At 32.4% G+C, this 19,268-nt stretch overlaps 2 protein-coding genes across 2 annotated transcripts in view; one reads left to right on the plus strand and one right to left on the minus strand.

The window, feature by feature from the left end:
* The window catches only part of LOC136984026 (coiled-coil domain-containing protein 130 homolog), a 274,187-nt gene that overhangs the window by 181,409 nt on the left and 73,510 nt on the right, over positions 1-19,268 (plus strand). The gene's annotated exons all lie outside the window — the stretch shown is intronic.
* LOC136984032 (glutathione peroxidase-like) lies at positions 376-18,768 on the minus strand. The gene is made up of 7 exons (XM_067280946.1): positions 18,682-18,768; positions 14,007-14,056; positions 13,847-13,938; positions 1,167-1,314; positions 898-1,043; positions 748-832; positions 376-676 (listed from the first exon to the last, which is right to left on the minus strand). Exons 1-7 carry the CDS (start codon positions 18,698-18,700, stop codon positions 644-646), a joined length of 573 nt encoding a protein of 190 aa, XP_067137047.1. The 5' UTR covers positions 18,701-18,768; the 3' UTR covers positions 376-643.

Raw genomic sequence — 19,268 nt, forward strand, 5'->3', positions numbered from 1 at the left:
AAATAAAAACAAACAAACAAAAAAAAAAAACAGTTTGGTTCTCTGCTTTCTTTTTGAAAATTTTTGGAATAGGATTTTCTCATAAAAAGCATAATATTTTTATCATCATCTGCTGGAGGCAGAATAACCAAAGTCGTCACAGTCAGATTTAATATTAGGGATTTTAAGATTTAACCAACTATTTGCACCTTTATCCATGGGCATAGCCAGGAAGGGGAATGGGTGGGCACGGCCCCCCAGTTAACCTGGTGCCCCTCCCTGGAAAATTACAGCCTCTACTAGGCCCCCCATAACAAAACCCTGGCTACGCTAATGCCTTTATCTTATAAAACTGAAAAGTGTATTTTTTTTTTTTTTTTAATAAATACAGTTAAATTCAAAACAGATTGAAAATTATTTATTCTCACTAAATAATCAAATCACTAAAATTACAGCTCAAATTTGATTTAACTAATACTTTTCAAAAAGAAAAATGAAAACATTACACAATGAGTTTATTAAAAATAATCATGGCTGAACATTTGAATTAATATTCAATTTGTTAGAATCGTCATCCAGTTCACCTATCCATAAGTAATGGTTTTTTGGTCAACCATCATATTTCTACACAATGAGATTTAAATCAAATGAATTATATCCCTGATTAAAAATATTTCTGAAGATCTGGTTCAATGGCCTTTAAAAAAATTTACATAAAATAAGGCAGTTATAATACATTTATAAAAATTACAAGCAATTATATCTTACCAGAGGTTCGTGGTTTGGTGCATAACGAGCAACTGGTTGCCCGTCTTTATCGACAAGAAACTTAGTGAAATTCCATTTAATAAAACTGAAAAGATATTTATATTTAGTTAATATGCACGAGAATGAAGTAAAAGTGAAATCGTAACATACCTGCCAAGAGTACCACCCTGCTTTGATTTTAAATATTTCCAGAGAGGGTGAGCATTATCACCATTAACATTAATTTTACTGAACATATCAAACTGAACATTATAACCTTTTACGAATTCTTTAATGGCAGCTTCATCACCAGGTTCCTGTAAATTTTTTTATTTGTTTTATTAAAAGTATTAATAGTTTCTTAAAAAGCTCTTAATATTTGTATATGTTTTTTTTATATTTCATATTTATTAAAACTTTTATACAAAGAAAAAAATTACCTGATGTCCAAACTGATTACAAGGAAAGCCCAAAATTCGCAACCCATGAGATTCACTGTATTTCTCATGTAGCTGTTGTAGTTGCGCATAATTTTTGGCCGTCATTCCTCACTTGGACGCAACATTGACAATCAAAACAACATGACCTCTAAATAAATGTTTTAGAATTAATAAGACATTTGTTTAAAATATTAAGCATTATTATATACATTATTTCTTTACAAATCATTATATATATACACATACACACATGCACACACACACTCAAATGATATACTATACATGAATAAATTATTAGGAAATACACAAAATACAAATCATGTGAAAGTCTTGCATCATAAGCAAGTTAAATCGGTTAATGTTACCTTAGGTAGCCAAGATGGCGGCTCGTCTCCGATTCCAGCAAGGAAACAGTGGGACGCACGTTCTAACCTAACCTATTCTAATAATTTGGTTGCTAATAATTATGGTAATTTATTAGAATAGGTTAGGTTAGAACGTGGGTCCCACTGTTTCCTTGCTGGAATCAGAGACGAGCCGCCATCTTGGTTACCTAAGGTAACATTAACCAAAATACATATAAAGTTATGTATATTAATGATTATAAGTCAGACATTTTTTATAAATTGTTAAAAAAAAATTATGTTGCATGTCAGAAAAATTAAAAGTTAGAGTTACTTTTAAGAAGTAAATCAAAAATTTTATTTTTGGATGAAATTTTTTATATAATTTTTAAATTTCATACACATCTGGAACCCTATGTAACTCCAACATTTAATTCCAAAACTTGTATGAGATGAAGCTGGAATGTACAATAGTTGGAAAACATATCTAAAGCAATCAAAAATTTTTAATAGATGAAAGGTAGATGTATTTTATTTTCCATACAACTTTTAAGATATTGTACCAAATTTAATATATGAATAATTTTTTTACTTCACAAAACAATTCAATATTTGTCAAAATTTGTAAGAAAAAACTAAGTAAATGTTTTTTTTTACAAATTTTAAATTATCTCTAACGGGGATGGTGGACCTTTTCGAGTCCGCGTGCCATATTGTAAGCATACTTAGCTTTAAAAATGTTAATGCGTGTCAAAGTCTTAGACTTCTAATAATGATATTTAAAGAAATTAAACAAATACCCTTTAATTCAAATAAATGTTAAAAATCTGATTGAAAAAGGATGATCAGGTTTAAACAGAAAGGATGATTGAAAAAGACAGAAAACATATGATAAATTACGTGCCAGATGATTTCTCTTACGTGCTACTTTGGGCACGTGTGACATAGGTTTGCCACCCCTGATCTATAACATCCTAATTTTTCAGTTCATATTTGTTTTTTGTATTTTGAAAACAACTTGATAAAAATTGATCACTCACTATATATATCCAATATAAAACATACTAAGGAATCAATTCATAATTCATAATCTATCCAATAAATTATCCAGAAAGGCTTTCAATTTTAAAAATGCTCTAGAAGTTCATTTTAATATATTTTATATATATTTCAAATCTCCTGAATTACAAAATGATTGTTATTGGTGTATTTAATTTTATATCACATTCCATATTAACTGTATAGACTTTCATTTAAAAATAAGAATAGTGTATGAAATGCTGAAGCCATATTTCAAATGTAAAATGCAATGAATCTGAATCTACAACTTTAATTCATGTAAAATATTCATCACATTAAATTTGTTTGAACAATCAAAAATTGATTAAACTCAAACTTGAATTAAAAATAAATAATAAAAAATACATCTTGTATTATATGCTTAATAAAATATTATTGCGTGTAAAACATATGTGAGATCCATGGATTAGGGGATTAATTATTTTAAGATATTATAAATTTTTTTATATCTTTGATAAAATTTAAAAAAAAAAAGGATGTACAATTCTTTCGTTTCCAAGAAAGAAATGAAACAAACTTCCTTTTCTTTCTGACTAAAAGTTACTCACTGTCCTATGATGTTGAGTCAGTTACCCAGCCATCCCTATAAAAAGGGGCGTTTTCCCACCATTCCAGGCAGCAGAAGATCTTCGTAAGAAGGTTGCCATATATAATCAAGCACAGTTTCTTAGAAGACCAAACTGGCCGCAAGTAGTAGTGGTTTGGGAAGCTTTGATCACAAAATTAATTTTCTAATTACAAATTTGAATTAAATTATTTTAAATTTTAGCTTTTTCGCTGGATGAGAAATTTTTTATATAAATAAAAAAGACGTAGTCGTTTCCAAAACTTGGTCAATCACCGTTTATTTCGTTAAAATGTTCTAGAATAAAGATTCGGACGATCCGACCTTCCTTTTTAGGCTACATGATCGCCCAGAAAACAATTCCTTTAAAACATAGAAATAATCCAATTAAAAATATAAAATTTGTAAAAATTGGAATTGGTGACCTTACGACGCCTTTGAATTCATCCTTGACTTCCAGTCGGGAGTTCTGGATCCTTATATCCACGTGAAAATTTTAACGAAATAAACGGTGATTGACCAAGTTTTGGAAACGACTACGCCTTTTTATCTATATAAAAAATTTCTCATCCAGCGAAAAAGCTAAAATTAAAAAGTTTTAAAAGAAATCGCCGCCAGAGGGATCAGGATAATCTACATTAAACAGCGCAACTTTTCACGTGGATATAAGGATCCAGAACTCCCGACTGGAAGTCAAGGATGAATTCAAAGGCGTCGTAAGGTCACCAATTCCAATTTTTACAAATTTTATATTTTTAATTGGATTATTTCTATGTTTTAAAGGAATTGTTTTCTGGGCGATCATGTAGCCTAAAAAGGAAGGTCGGATCGTCCGAATCTTTATTCTAGAACATTTTAACGAAATAAACGGTGATTGACCAAGTTTTGGAAACGACTACGTCTTTTTTATTTATATAAATTAATTTTATTTCAACAATAATGCAAAGTTTCTGTATTAATTATTAAATGTTTTAATATCTGAGAAAATTAAAACATGACAATTGTATGAAATAATATAACACCAAAACTATTTTTGAAATTTTTTTTATTTTATTTAAGCTTTTCCAGTTTTTTCATTTACTTTATCTAAAACATGACACATTTCTGCAAGTAAGTGGAGTAATAAATTTTGGTGATTGTTGACAATATATTCCCGGTCTATTTTTTGATATTTTAAGATGTAATACCAAGAAAGTTCATTTTGGAAGTCGTCTATAAATTGCTGGTCAAGTATTTGGTAACGAGAAACATAATTCCAGTTTAGATAATCTTTTAAAAATACCAACGATTAAAAACTATGACTTTACGCGTATTAAAAGATTATCTAAACTGGAATTATGTTTCTCGTTACCAAATACTTGACCAGCAATTTATAGACGACTTCCAAAATGAACTTTCTTGGTATTACATCTTAAAATATCAAAAAATAGACCGGGAATATATTGTCAACAATCACCAAAATTTATTACTCCACTTACTTGCAGAAATGTGTCATGTTTTAGATAAAGTAAATGAAAAAACTGGAAAAGCTTAAATAAAATAAAAAAAATTTCAAAAATAGTTTTGGTGTTATATTATTTCATACAATTGTCATGTTTTAATTTTCTCGATATTAAAATTAATAAAATACAGAAATTTGCTTATGTTAAATAAATTAATTTAATAAATTAAACATTTAATAATTAATACAGAAACTTTGTTTTAAAGTTAAAATAAAATTAATTTAATTCAAATTTGTAATTAGAAAATTAATTTTGTGATCAAAGCTTCCCAAACCACTACTACTGCCGCATAAGCGCATATAGAAGGCATAAACCATGACGTATACCAAGCGCATAGGAGATTGATTCATCCTGTTCTGCATTCTCCCAAATACTTATCAATACATCAATATTTAAGAACAACAAATCTCAAGTGAAGGTAGTATAATATTAGAACGTTTGTAAGCTCTCTCTCAGGTATAGTATTTATGCGAGGCATAGAAATATAGATATAGTTAGATATAAGCTTGTTTGAAATTTCATTGCATCTTCCAATGTTATCTTATGTCATATTTAGAGATATGTATATAGTTTGTTTCATTTATTCATTAAATATTTGTTGTGCTGTTTATTTGACATCTCATTATTTGAGCTCTGACTAATTACCACACATGCAACACTTGTAAAAATAGCTCTACTTTTTAATAATAGTTTACGCATGTTAGTCCACGAAATTGACTAACTGGTGTCAGTCCTGACAAGATCTTGATTTTCCCGAATCCTGATCTACACAAGCTCGAAAAAGCCATCCTTCGACGCAGTGAGTGGTTCGAAAATTCCGACAGGGTGAACGTGTTTTGCTAGTTGCGTTACTTGATCTCAGTAATGACCCCTGTATTCTCACACATAGCTCAATGGTTCAAAAATTTTATACTTAAATATGAATAGTAAGTATAAATATTTGAAAGTTAAAATTAATTTATTAGTATGGAAATAAAAAGTTTTGACTTTTACCACCGACACTATGGATGTAAAAACTGAAATACTGTATAAAAGAAATAATGATTTAAATAATTATCTGATTAACAGTTATTATTATTGGATAAAAAATAGGATTAATTTCAAACTATTATTTAATGTTAAATATGTATAAATGCCAGATGTAAGATCTTTATTTGAAACACTGATTATAGTATTTAAATTGAAAAATGTAATTTTAGTGCCAAAAATAAAAAATTGCTTAATTATTAACACTAAATATAGATCATCATGTTTACTGGCATTGTATATAAATTTAGTTGTGTGTGGGGTATATTAAAAATCTAAATTGGTAAGACAAATAGAACATTGGAAAAAATGTATTAAGGAACAAAGCTGCAGTTAGGTTAAATTAGATGACCAGAAGTTTGTGTACACTGTAGAAATAATTATTATTATTAATAATAAATTTTTGGAAAATTAGAATATGTATAAAAGACAATCATTTGATAATTATTAGTGGTTAATGTTACCTATGGTTCCAAAATGGCAGCTCGTCTCCAATTCCAGCAAACAGAAGGGAAACAGTGGGGACACACATTCTAACCTAACCTATTCAAGTAAATTACCACAATTATTACCAACCAAATTATTAGAATAGGTTAGAATGTGCGTCCCCACTGTTTCCCTTCTGTTTGCTGGAATTAGAGATGAGCCGCCATTTTGGAACCATAGGTAACATTAACCTTATTAGTAATAATGGGAAAAGAAATGGCTTAGAAAATTTTTTAAAAAACAGTATTAAAATTGTATTTAAGAATGTAAATTAATGTTAACTATAAAAGAAAATGTCATAGAAAGTTGATTTGAAATTGTAACATGGATGATAAATTCCTACTGTGAAACATGTCACAATGTTTTTTTTTGTTAATTTATAAAACTGCAGCAATAGCTTTAAAAAAAAAAAAAAAAAAAAAATATGGAAATTTAAATTTATTGTTTTGAGTTACTTCTGTTGAAATGTTTATTTAGAAACCAATGTTGTAGAAATTGGCTTATGTAATGAATATCGTTAAATATCAAACACTTTTTGTAAAAATTATAATATGTAGAAAATCAGATTAATGAAGAATGAAAAAATTTGCCAGAATAAACTAAATGCATTTTGTCGTCGTCAATTAACGTAGATTTAGGAAGATTAATTGAAGACAATCTTTATCAATAATGTGAGGACCGATTTAAGCCGGTCCTATTTTAAAATTTCTTTGTTTCAAATTCCCTCGGGAGATAACAATCAAAATCAAAGATAACAATCACAAGTCAAAGGATGAGCAGCCTTCCGCCGTCAAACCCGCTTCCCTCCTCTCCGGATTCAACTTCTGCGTCACGAAGCCCGAACCATCGCCCTTTGTCGCAATTGGTGATCTTAGCAGACGCGATCGGGAGTATAAATAGGGGGGAGATATCTAAGAACGGGGTCGCTGAAGGTCCGCACAAGATACCCGACCTGTAGGATCCGTTCCGAGAAGCGAGGGCCGAGACACGACGTCACCGAAGCCCGCCGACAACGAGCCGCCCGACCGATCCTACCGCTTCCCTCCACGACGGGAGAACAGACGATTAACCCTATAATTACAGCTAATTCTTCGACTAATCCTAGGAAGAGGTATGATCCCCCCACATTTGTGAACTCTCTCTCTCGCGATTAGAAACGGAACGCGTTAGATCTTTTGTATCTGTTTACCATCTAAATAAATCGTTATTTGTTTTCCTCATGGTTCCATTACTTCGAATATCGCCTTGAACTTATCGACGAACCCACACACTTCCTCCACTCGACCTGACATTTAATTACCCGATCCCGACAAGTCGGGATATCGCGAAAAATTTAGCCATCCTTGACAGTGGGGTAGGTCTTACCGACCTGTTCGCCGACAAAAAGGAGGTACGACTCCATCCTACCACCTGGCGTTCCCACAAATTGGTTTACAGGAGTGGGGTTCGACTTCTTCGAACTATCGATAAGAAAACAAAGGCCATATTTGAGTAACTAGGTTGATCTAAGTCAAATTAGGGACTTGATTACAAGTAGAGGCATAGGACAAGTATAGGAAGGATACCCAAGCTGCTTTAAATTAGTAGATATAATGGAACCTAATCCTCAACCCGCGGCAGGGCCTGCTAACCCAGCGAATCCAGGACCGAACCCCCTTACGTTAGGTGGTCTTGGCGGAATAATTCCATTGCTGCCCGTGTTCTCCAGAGACCCGCAAGGCCCCCGTGTAACGGACTTTTTCGATTCGTTAGCGGATATCATGAAGGTTACCGCATGGTCGAAAGCGCAAATGCTGGTGGTAGCGAAATTAAAACTAGCGGGGATAGCCCGGGAATTCGTACGAAAGGATCAGCGAATTAAGGAAGTTGACGATTTCAATGAATTCAAAAGACATGCTCCAGCGTTTCGATCGAGTGCCTCTTACTTTTAGATTAAATCGATTTTATTCCTGCGTGCAAAGAAGGGATGAAGATGTCCAAGTGTATGCTGCCCGGTTGCAAGCGCTAGCGACGGAGATAGAAATCACGCCGGAACCCGGTGCGGATGCGGCAGAAACCACTATCATTCAGCGAGTGCAGAGAAAAGAATTAGACGAACGCCTAAAGGTCCAATTCTTGAACGGAATCACGCCGAGGATTCAACAAAGGGTAATGAGTCGTGCCCCAAAAACCTTTGATGAGGATCTAGATGCCTCAATTAATGAGGAAACAATCGAAGAACTCACCGCGCGTTTACACGGGAACATGCGGACAATTAACCTGCAATCAACCAATCATCCCCCGTTAGACGATTTAACGCAGTTAACTGAGATGCTGGAAGAACTTAAAAGTAGAATGGACGGGCTCACTCGAGGTACAATTCCACGTGATTATAGGACCCCATACGGGAGACGAGACGGTCAGGGAAGTTTTGCGAATCCCACCTATGTCAATCCCAACTGCAGACCCGACTGACTGAGCGACCAAAATCGACACCGAAACCGATATAATAACAATAACGACATAGGAAATGATAGAAATAGAGTTCGATTCAGATCCCAGTCTCCAGCAGAGGATCGAGATCACTGGAGAGGCCAAGTGCGAAGTGTCAAAGGTCAACGACCTCGAATTAGACCTAAAAGAAATCCTATAGTTGAGCGGAACCGACGATATACTGATTCCTGCAAAACTTTTTCTCTCCCTTATACCGATTCGACAGGAGAGGAGAGCGACACGAAATGGAAAGGCAGGATCGGATTAACGAGAACCTCTTCCAGACCTAAACCTATCATTTTAGTTTACATTAATAATATTCCTGTGAAGATGAAAGTTGATTTCGGAGCTGAAGGCACACTTATATCAACTAATCTAGCAAACAACTTGAAGGGTAAAGCGCCCATTAAATTTGGTATCAAAAGGAAGATAGCAGGTTCACAGGGAAATTCCGTGCCGACCGTAGGCATGGCGGTTCCCATATTTAAAGTAAGGGGACATAAGTTCCCTCAGTTTTGCAGAATCGTTGGAGCAGAGATCACCTCTCCATGTGACAGCATTATAGGGCGAGACATTCTTGAAACTGTGCAATTGAATCTCGATTTCCATAATAGCCAGGTGATTCTACCGGATAGAAAGGCCGTTCACTTTTGTTCACCTTCCAAACCCATAAAACAGAAGATAAAGGGATCCAAGAGTCAGGAGAAATGTCCTCCCGAACCAGGGCAAATACGAACGCTCCGAGTGCCTTTCACCAGGGACGCTATAACAAATTGGAAAAAGAAACGACAAAGAAGTACGGCCCATAGGAAGATTAAGCGACCGAAAATACAGCGGAATGACGCTGACATGACCGTCGATCAATCGGAGGTATCACAAGGAGAAGACACATTAAGGACCACGCCACCACCTAGCGAACTACCCGACCCTTGGGATGAAACTATTCTGGCCTCTGTACTTCCTCCACTACCGAAAGAACCGTCGGAACCAGAAAGCGAAAGCGAGTTAGAGGAATCCGAGCTAGAAAGTGAAATGGGTGAAGCGAAAACGACGGGGGACCAAAAAAATCATACCCCCATATGCCCTTCGAAGTCGCGGCCCGGTGGAAGACCAACCATGGGTTATGCTTAGACGTAACCGCATCCCTCGATTAATTTCTCCCGCCACGAGTCGAGCGTCCTCTTCTTAAACTTTAAATTGCCTATTGAAATTATTGATAACACTAATCGCATGCTGAGCGTAGAAAAAGGTCGATCGAATTCTAGTAAACAACCCTTCTATATATATATAGTCAATCATAACCTATCTCTCCCATTGGAGAACCATTACTCCCCAAAAGGAAAACAGACGTTAATGCTAATACCCATATTTTAGGGAAGAAAGAATTTGACTCGGGAGAAGTGCCCTATCAAAGCGACCATATTCTACTCCCCCGACATCTTGTCAACTCAATCAGCCTTAAATTCAGAGATAGAAGCCATAAAACAAAGAGGGACTAATTCATTTATTACGATACAGTTATTACGATCTTTTCTAAACGGAGCCTTAACCATAATATATATCCACCAACTCCCGGAAGGTTACGCGATGTTCGAACCTATACATCCAGTTTCGCTAGTTAAATATTATCCAGGGTAGTCAATCGCGGTAGCCCTAACTGTCAATTTAAGCATCTTTGCAAGTCGAGACTAAACATCCAGGTATCGCGCTATCTAGGGACAGGCAGTCCTATATGCTATGGCAACGTCACGACTTAACTACGTGTAAGACCGCATACTTCCCTATGTGCTCATTAGACTGCCCCATACAACGAGAGCTGCAGAAAAACTGTAAATATTCACTATTTAGTAGCAAGGAAACCAAGGTCAAAGCCAAAGCAAAAGTTTTGCGATAATTGTTAATCTCATTGAGGGTTCCTTCATAACCCCACTAACCCAAACAATTATCCCTATATGTACATTTTTAGCACTTCTCGTATTCATAGTTTATATCTTTCTAATTAACAATATTAAAGTTTCGTATATTCATAGGAATATCGGAAATTGTATTCGATTATTAATTTTTACCTTTAGAAGTTTGAATATTAGCGTTTAGAGAAATGTTTATATTTTGTTATCTACATAATTAGCTATAATTCTCTGAGAGAGAGTAATATCCCGATCTATGTATGTGTTTACATACCTCTATCCTCTATGCCAATGAACTTTAATCCAATTACTTTCTATGTTAATACGTTTTTGAATATCAAGACAGTAACTTTTTCCAATTCCGCCGGAAGAATATAGCCGCCCACAGCTCGATCGTACATTGAACTTCCGACGTTTGCCTCAATGCATTCAACAAGTATAATACCTGCCTCCTACTTCACATCGCCGGACATTACGAACTTCCATGAAACCCATTCGCCGAGCACCGAAATAATCTGCGACCATCAAAAATCCAACAGAGTAACTTCGTCCAACAAATCAACTTCTTACCAAGAACAATGGAAATCTAACAACCACGTGTTTCCTCAAAATACGAACTTCCACTCTCACACCCAACCCGACCAACCAATCAACTGATTGACAACCGATCAACAAGTTAGATCGAACGTACGGTAACCAGTCCACCTAGCTATCGAATTTATCGTATTGTTTTAATAGTTTCTTAATAGATACATTTGTAACGCATTAATCGATACAATCTTAATACGCTGCAATCTTATTACGATGTTCAATACAATTCTATCAAGTTAATCTATACTAATAATAGGGCCAAAATTAGCCGAGATCTATATGTTGGACGTAGATAAAATGTTGTCAAAATTAACTGGCATAAAGTTTTTTGCAAGGTACGTTGATGACATTCTGATTATATATAATAGTGCTGTAACAACAAATTTGCAAATCTTGGAACAAGCTAATAACATTAATCCAAATATTAAATTTACTCAAGAGCATGAATTAAATAATCAGTTAAATTATTTGGATATAACAATTAAATGTTTTGATGATCATTTGAAATATTGTAAGTTTGAAAAACCATGTAATACGAAAAAAGTAATTAATTTCAAATCATATTGTCCTTTAAACCAAAAACATAACGTATATTTAATGGAATTAACAAAGATTTTTTCTAGAACAACAAATATAGACCAAAGGAATAAAGAGATTGTAAACACACATAGGAAATTCATCTTAAATGGATATCCGAGAAAATTATTAACTAAATGGTACAATAGATTTCTTAAAAATAGATTTAAAGTTAAACAACGTCCAGAAATAAAGCAGTATGTATCCTTTCCATACATCAAAGGTATTTATGAAAAATATAATAAGTTTTTTAATCAAAAATTAATTAGATTGGCTCCATCCCAAAATAATAGGTTATCGGAACTGATGATTGTAAGAAGTACTAACAACAAAAAAGATTTATTGGAAGAAGATGGAGTAGTTTACAGATTAGAATGCACATGTAACAACCCCAGTTATTATGTTGGTGAAACTAAAAGAAAATTAAAAATCAGATTGTCGGAACATCTAGCCGCTGTAAGATTAAAAATTAGTAATTCTCCTATCTTCCAACATTGTAATATTAATAATTGTAATATAGATGTTAATAAGTTAAAAATTGTATTTAGAGAGAAAAATAATGTAAAACGAAAAGTTAAAGAACACTTTGCTATTATTATGCAAAGTAACAATGTAAATTTGAATACGGGAGTGTTAACAGCGGAATGCTGGGAAGTCTTTGTAAATCATTTAAGTGGTTTTCTCCACTGAGTTACTGTCGAGAAATGAGCTTTGTAATGTTAAACCTACTGAAGAGGCCTGGTAAAGGCGAAATGCATTTAGGAGCATTGTTAAAGTAATAAATGATATTTTTTCTCTGCGAATCAATTTCGTTTTAACTTTTTATTAACTTCAAGATTTTTTAAGTTCATTTTATAAATGTTTTGAGAAAAATTTTTTAGTTATATTTGAGATCCATAAGTCGGAATAGAAAGGAAATAATTTTCCGTATACTTTTAACAAGTAAAATTTTTAAAAAATAAATTCTGACTCCATTGCTTTGATAATTATTTTGAATTAATCTAGACAATTGTAACGCGTCGCAAATAACCTAGCTATACTTATTTATAGTAGTGTGTATTGACAAATGAGAGAGAGTAACCCTCCCTGTACACCCCAATATAAAATTAAAATCAAACTAGTCCCATTTAGGACCAAGTTCGATTTCGAAAGTCCGAGGCAGTGTGAGGACCGATTTAAGCCGGTCCGATTTTAAAATTTCTTTGTTTCAAATCCCCTCGGGAGATAACAATCAAACTCAAAGATAACAATCACAAGTCAAAGGATGTGCAGCCTTCCACCGTCAAACCCGCTTCCCTCCTCTCCGGATTCGACTTCTGCGTCACGGAGCCCGAACCATCGCCCTCTGTCGCAATTGGTGATCTTAGCAGACGCGATCGGGAGTATAAATAGGGGGGAGATATCTAAGAACGGGGTCGCTGAAGGTCCGCACAAGATACCCGACCCATAGGATTCGTCCCGAGAAGCGAGGGCCGAGACACAACGTCACCGAAGCCTGCCGACGACGAGCTGCCCGACCGATCCTCCCGCTTCCCTCCACGACCGGAGAACAGACGATTAACCCTATGATTACAGCTAATTCTTCGACTAATCCTAGGAAGAGGTATGATCCCCCCACATTTGTGAACTCTCTCTCTCGCGATTAGAAACGGAACACGTTAGATCTTTTGTATCTGTTTACCATCTAAATAAATCGTTTTTTTTCCTCATGGTTCCGTTACTTCGAATATCGCCTTGAACTTATCGACGAACCCACACACTTCCTCCACTCGACCTGACATTTAATTACCCGATCCCGACAAGTCGGGATATCGTGAAAAATTTAGCCATCCTTGACAGTGGGGTGGGTCTTACCTACCTGTTCGCCGACAAAAAGGAGGTACGACTCCGTCCTACCACCTGGCGTTCCCACAATAATATCTAGTTCAAATTAATTATAATTAGCTCTAACTGAATTTACAAGTATCTTAACAATATAAACTGAAACTCAATTTTTTCAGGTGCTATTAAATTGGTGAAATCCTTAAAAAAGGAGAACAAAAATTGAATTATATGAAAAATAATTACGAAATTTGTACTTAAATTTCTACAAAAACTAACTTAGGAAATTTATATTATTTGAATACTAAACCTGTATTTTTCCATCGAAACATCATTTCCATCTATGTCCAGTGCATTGAATTCATAAATTGACTTTGCATTTTTCCAATCACTAGCAGCAGCCTGATAAAATAAACATTTTAGAATTTTAAATTTCATACTGATTATTGTGTTGTTGTTATTATACATACCATACTGGAGAAAAAGCAAGAAACTTTCAAAATTCTACTTAATCTTGTTTCTGTAAAAGTTAAAATATTAAATAGGCTAAATATAAAAAAAAAATAGTTTCAAATAAACTATTTAAAGTGAATAAACAAAACTCTAGTACCAAATTAACTTAAATTATTAATATTACTATAGCCATTTGCTAGCCCGATAATTCGGCAGTTGTTGGTCTTTATATATAACGGGTTAGTTGTTTATTTAAAAGCAATACTGTTAGTTTGAATAAATTTAAAGTATAAATGTAACGTTTATATGTTTTACTTATTAATCTTTTATTTACATATTGTTTAACATTAAATTACAAATTAATATTTTAATTTAAAAGTAGTAAAAATCATTTTAAAAATTCTCTATAAATTTCATATTGTTTTGGATTCTTAAATCTTTATTCTTATAAAAATTGAGGCTGTACTATAGATTGCACCCTATGGAATTTTGGGACTGAGTATGTATTTGAACTCGGGACCGAGACGAGTTCAACAGTACTCTACTTTTGGACTGGAGACGAAAAATAAGAAAGTTATCATATTTAAAATTTCTTGCCTTTCACAATGCATTCTATGCCATTTTAATTTTCCACTAGGTGCCGTTCAACTGTTCGTGCTCCCGACGGACCTCCAGAGGGGGGCCGCCGGCAGGCTGCAGTGTGTTTAACGTCACTAGTTACCGATTCACGTTAGTTCTTAAACAAAAGAAAGAAAAGGAAGCGGAGTTCGACCGTTCGTGCAATTTCTTGCCTTTCACAGTGCTTTTTTAAATGTGGTTTGCAGATTTTACCGCAAGATGGAGGTACTAGCAACTACAGTGTTGTCCGCACGATAGCATTAAAAAAGTATGATAACTTTCTTATTTTTTCCCTCTGGTCCAAAAGTAGGGTATCGTTTAACTCGTCTCGGTCCCGAGTTCAAATATATACTCAAAGTCCCAAAATTCCATAGGGTGCAATCTATAGTATCCCCAAAATTGATTTCCACATTGTAGTTCTTAAGTACTTCCCATTTGAAAAAAGTAATTTGCATATTAATGTTAATATATCAAAAGAAATGTATTACTTGTTATGTATCATTTGTGATTAAATTTGCACGATGTCACACTCGATTGCAGACTTCCCAAATAATCTGAAAACTAAAATCTACTGAATAATACGGAACACTACCACTATCAATGATCTGACAGCAAACCTTAAACTATATAGCAGATCAAGATATTTATCAAAACATCATTCTTTGTTAGCCACACCTTGAATTTTTCAAACAACTAAATTATTCTTACCTCTTAACCAATCCATTACAGATATTACATCATTTAGAAGTTATCAGAAATGAATTACACAAAATGTAATAGTAATTTAATTTTAACACAATAATATGATAAATCAAGAAAATTCTAATAAGTTTTATAATTTAGGTCAAGTGCTATTGATAATCAAGAAGTCTGATAAATGTTTAAAAATTATTTTTGATTAATGTTTTTGAAACTTAAATACTTAATAATACTGAAATCAATCATTAGAGTTTGTTAATTTCAAAATAAAAAATGAAATTGGTGTTAGGTTATAATGATGCTACAGATTTTGTATCAACAACATTAAAAATCATCTAAGCTACTTTTATCAAGTAATCTAGAGAAACGAATCTGGCACAAAACATTTTTAATGTCAAACTTTAATCATCAATGAATAATAATAATTAGATGTTAATTGTCTAGAGGTAGATGTTGTATGTTTATATCTAAATATCTTAGAAAATATTGGTTCTCAGTTCTTTACACAGTATGACTAGCATCTTGATGATTCTAAATCATTTCCACTTGAAAGCAAGTTGAGAATTTCAAAACCAGATGGAAGAAACTAAAGAAAAATCATCTATTAAAAATTCTACATTCAATGTAGCTTTGCAAACAAACACTGCGTAACTCATCATTGACTAATGAAACTAAAATATCTCGTTTTGTATTTTTAAAACTAACATTTACAATTATGATAGGAAATCAAAGTAAGTAAAAATTTTAAAAATTAAATGAAACTTAATTGTAAGTTTGGATGATAATGAATCACTAGCAATTCAATTTGTTTGCATTTAGTTATTTTTAGATAAAACAGCAATTATCAGGAATACAATCCTTTCGCATTCTATAGTTTAAAACATTAAAGAATTATTCACTTATGTTTTTATTACGATTATTCATAATTTAAACACAAATAAGAAAATAGACAAAAGATAGAGATTTCCTAATCTGTATACAATGCAATTGTACACCAACTGACATTTTTAATTAAAATGTTTTATAATCTTATAAATAATAGGGAAATTTTGTTTGTGGCACAGTTCTATCTGCGTGAGACATTTGTAGACGTGTTTGGATTCACGATGTTTAATTTCATCTTTTATCTTAATTTTTCTTTAAATACTTTGCTTAAACTTGCTTTGGGAATTTTTCTATAAAATATGATGAACGTTTACAAATTCTGTTTGAATGATCACGAAAGTTTATTTTAGCATACAATTCCGTGAAGTCACTGCTTACAGACCAATCTAACAGAAAAAATTTTTTTAATATTAAAAAAGCCATATTTAATGTTATGTTCAGTTATTTCAATTTTAGAAATAGTAAATTAATAAAACAGTTCAATTCATTCATTACATATATAGATACAATTATTATAAGATCTGAATGCAGGCTATATTCAGATTTCTTATTAATCGGGAGAAATAAATACTAAACTTTCCGAAGCCCGACACATTAGTACTCAACCAAACAATCGCCTTAATTTATCGGGCTATAAATCTGCTATTATTAACGATTAAATTAATAATAGTGAATTAATTTAATCATTAATAGCCCGATTAATTAAGACTATCGTTTGGTTGAGAATCGGGATAAAGTTGTTTGTTTTGGAAGAAATAATGAAATTATAATGGTTCTTTTGTAATATTGTATTAATATAAAATTATGAAAATTATTTTGTAAAACTATTTTCTTTTCCCTAGGTTAGTGACTATTTCATCAGTGTGTTACCAAATTGTTAATGATGTACAATTTTGTGACTTATTTTCAAAATTTTTCTTAATATTTAACTGACATTCCTAGATACATGAGCTAGTAGTAAAATAAAAAATAGCATTTGTTTTCTGTTCAATATCAGATCTAGGTCCTTCACAGACAAAATAAAGTTAAACAGTTACTAACACAATGCATCTTAAATAATATTGATAAGATGTTTTATCTAAAGAGGTGAAATGAATGTTATCTTGTAAAGAAATTTGATTATCATTATTATTATTATTAAATAAAATGAAAAATACTTTATGTGTATATATATTTTACATTAACAGGAATTTCCTACACATATAACAGGAATTTCCTACACATATAACAGGAATTTCCTACACACTTGTATAGATTTGCAGTAAAACTAAAGCAAACAAGCATTGTATTTTTATACGACATTTTCAAACTGTTGCAAAACTGTCATTAAACAAATTTTTTTTAAAATAAATGCCATACCTATCAATAAAAAACTTAATATATTAAATGAGAAATTCTGTATAAAACGTAATTTATTTCTCTGGCATAAATTTAAACGACTTAAATAATTATATTATTGCAATAGTTAAGATAAATTCCTTCTATAACATTTACTTATGTAACCAAATCAATATTTCAGTAATCAATAACTTGTAAAAATCCATATTTTCTCCTGAACAGATCAATATTTTCAGTATTAATGATAAATGCAACTAGACATTTTTACAACTATTAAACAGACAAAGAAATGATTTAAAGATTTCAATATTTTAAATTATTCAATTGTATATGTATAAAGTTCACATCCAGATATAAAAATTCAAGCAATTTGTTTTGTACAGCAATTGAGTAGAAACTACTTTAAAACAATTTTAAAAAAAAAAAAACATATAAATAACAATTTTATATACATTTAAACATTAACACACACAAATTTTTATCCATTCAAAAAACCGAATAAATATAAAAATATATTGTCATAAAATTTTATAAACTTTATTTTTTGCCAAATTTCTTTTTACTTTATAACAATTACGCAAATGTATTACTTAACTTCCATAAATTTGCAATCAATACAATTACAAAATTTACAAAAAATTAATTAACATACACAATTAACACAAATAATTATAATAAAATTACTGTTAAAAAACTTTTGCTAAACTTTATTATAAGAACTGCATTGACTGCAAAAATGTAGAAATCAATCAGTGAATTGCTGAAAAGAAAAATTGCATAACTGCGACATAGCATAAATTTATTCATATGACAATTATTTTGGTAGAAGATACATATTTATATATATATTAAATTGCCTAAACGTCAGTAGCACGTTATTCTATGTGCAAAAAGGGCAATTGATTGAGCCCCAAATTCATCCTTTATAAGAAAAAGTCAACACCGTGTATGGGACCAAATTGAAATCTGCCTGAGCCTCATGAGGTTATAACTAAACGTCTCAAATGCGTAACATACAGCTTGTAAGTAATTACCAAAATATCAACTCTGAAATATAATAAAACTAAAAATTTCTACTTACAATAGCGCATAAATGTAAATGATACAAGATATTTATTATAAATTAAAATAGGAAGAAAAATAAAACCTTACCAACCACACCGAACAACATCAACAACAGATGACGAAATGCAGAAATCGATTAATTAATCACGGCGTGATAAGTAATAGCGGCCTCTGGTGACTAAAATATTTAATCACTAAAATTTCATTTTATTTTATTTTTCTATTGTCTTTTTATTTAATTCGAAATATATTACTAATGTAAAAATTATTACATTAGTTAAAAATATCTGTAATAAAGATTATTTTATGTAAGGTCAATATAATTTTTATCAAATATTTAATTGCCATAATTATCCTATTATCCTGTATAATAAGGAAAACGTTTGACGGCCGGATGGCCGAGCGGTCAAGGTGGCAGCCTACCGCTCTGGGGGACCCGGGATCGAATCCGAGCGGGTCGAATATCCCCAGGAATTTTTCGGGGGGTGGTCCGTTCGAATATGTCGGGCCCCGTCCCTCACCACCCGGTCGCCCCATTGTGGGCCTGGCCGAACCCATAATGGGCTTTCTAAAAGAGGCCCTCTTAGTGCCCACAGGGCGGAAAGAGTTTAAAAAAAAAAAAAAAAAAAAAAAAAAGAAATAAGGAAAACGTTTATATGCGGTGTGTATATATA

This window comes from Centruroides vittatus, unplaced genomic scaffold (assembly GCF_030686945.1).
Source record: "Centruroides vittatus isolate TY-2023 unplaced genomic scaffold, ASM3068694v2 contig_900, whole genome shotgun sequence".
Taxonomy (NCBI): Eukaryota; Metazoa; Arthropoda; class Arachnida; order Scorpiones; family Buthidae; genus Centruroides; species Centruroides vittatus.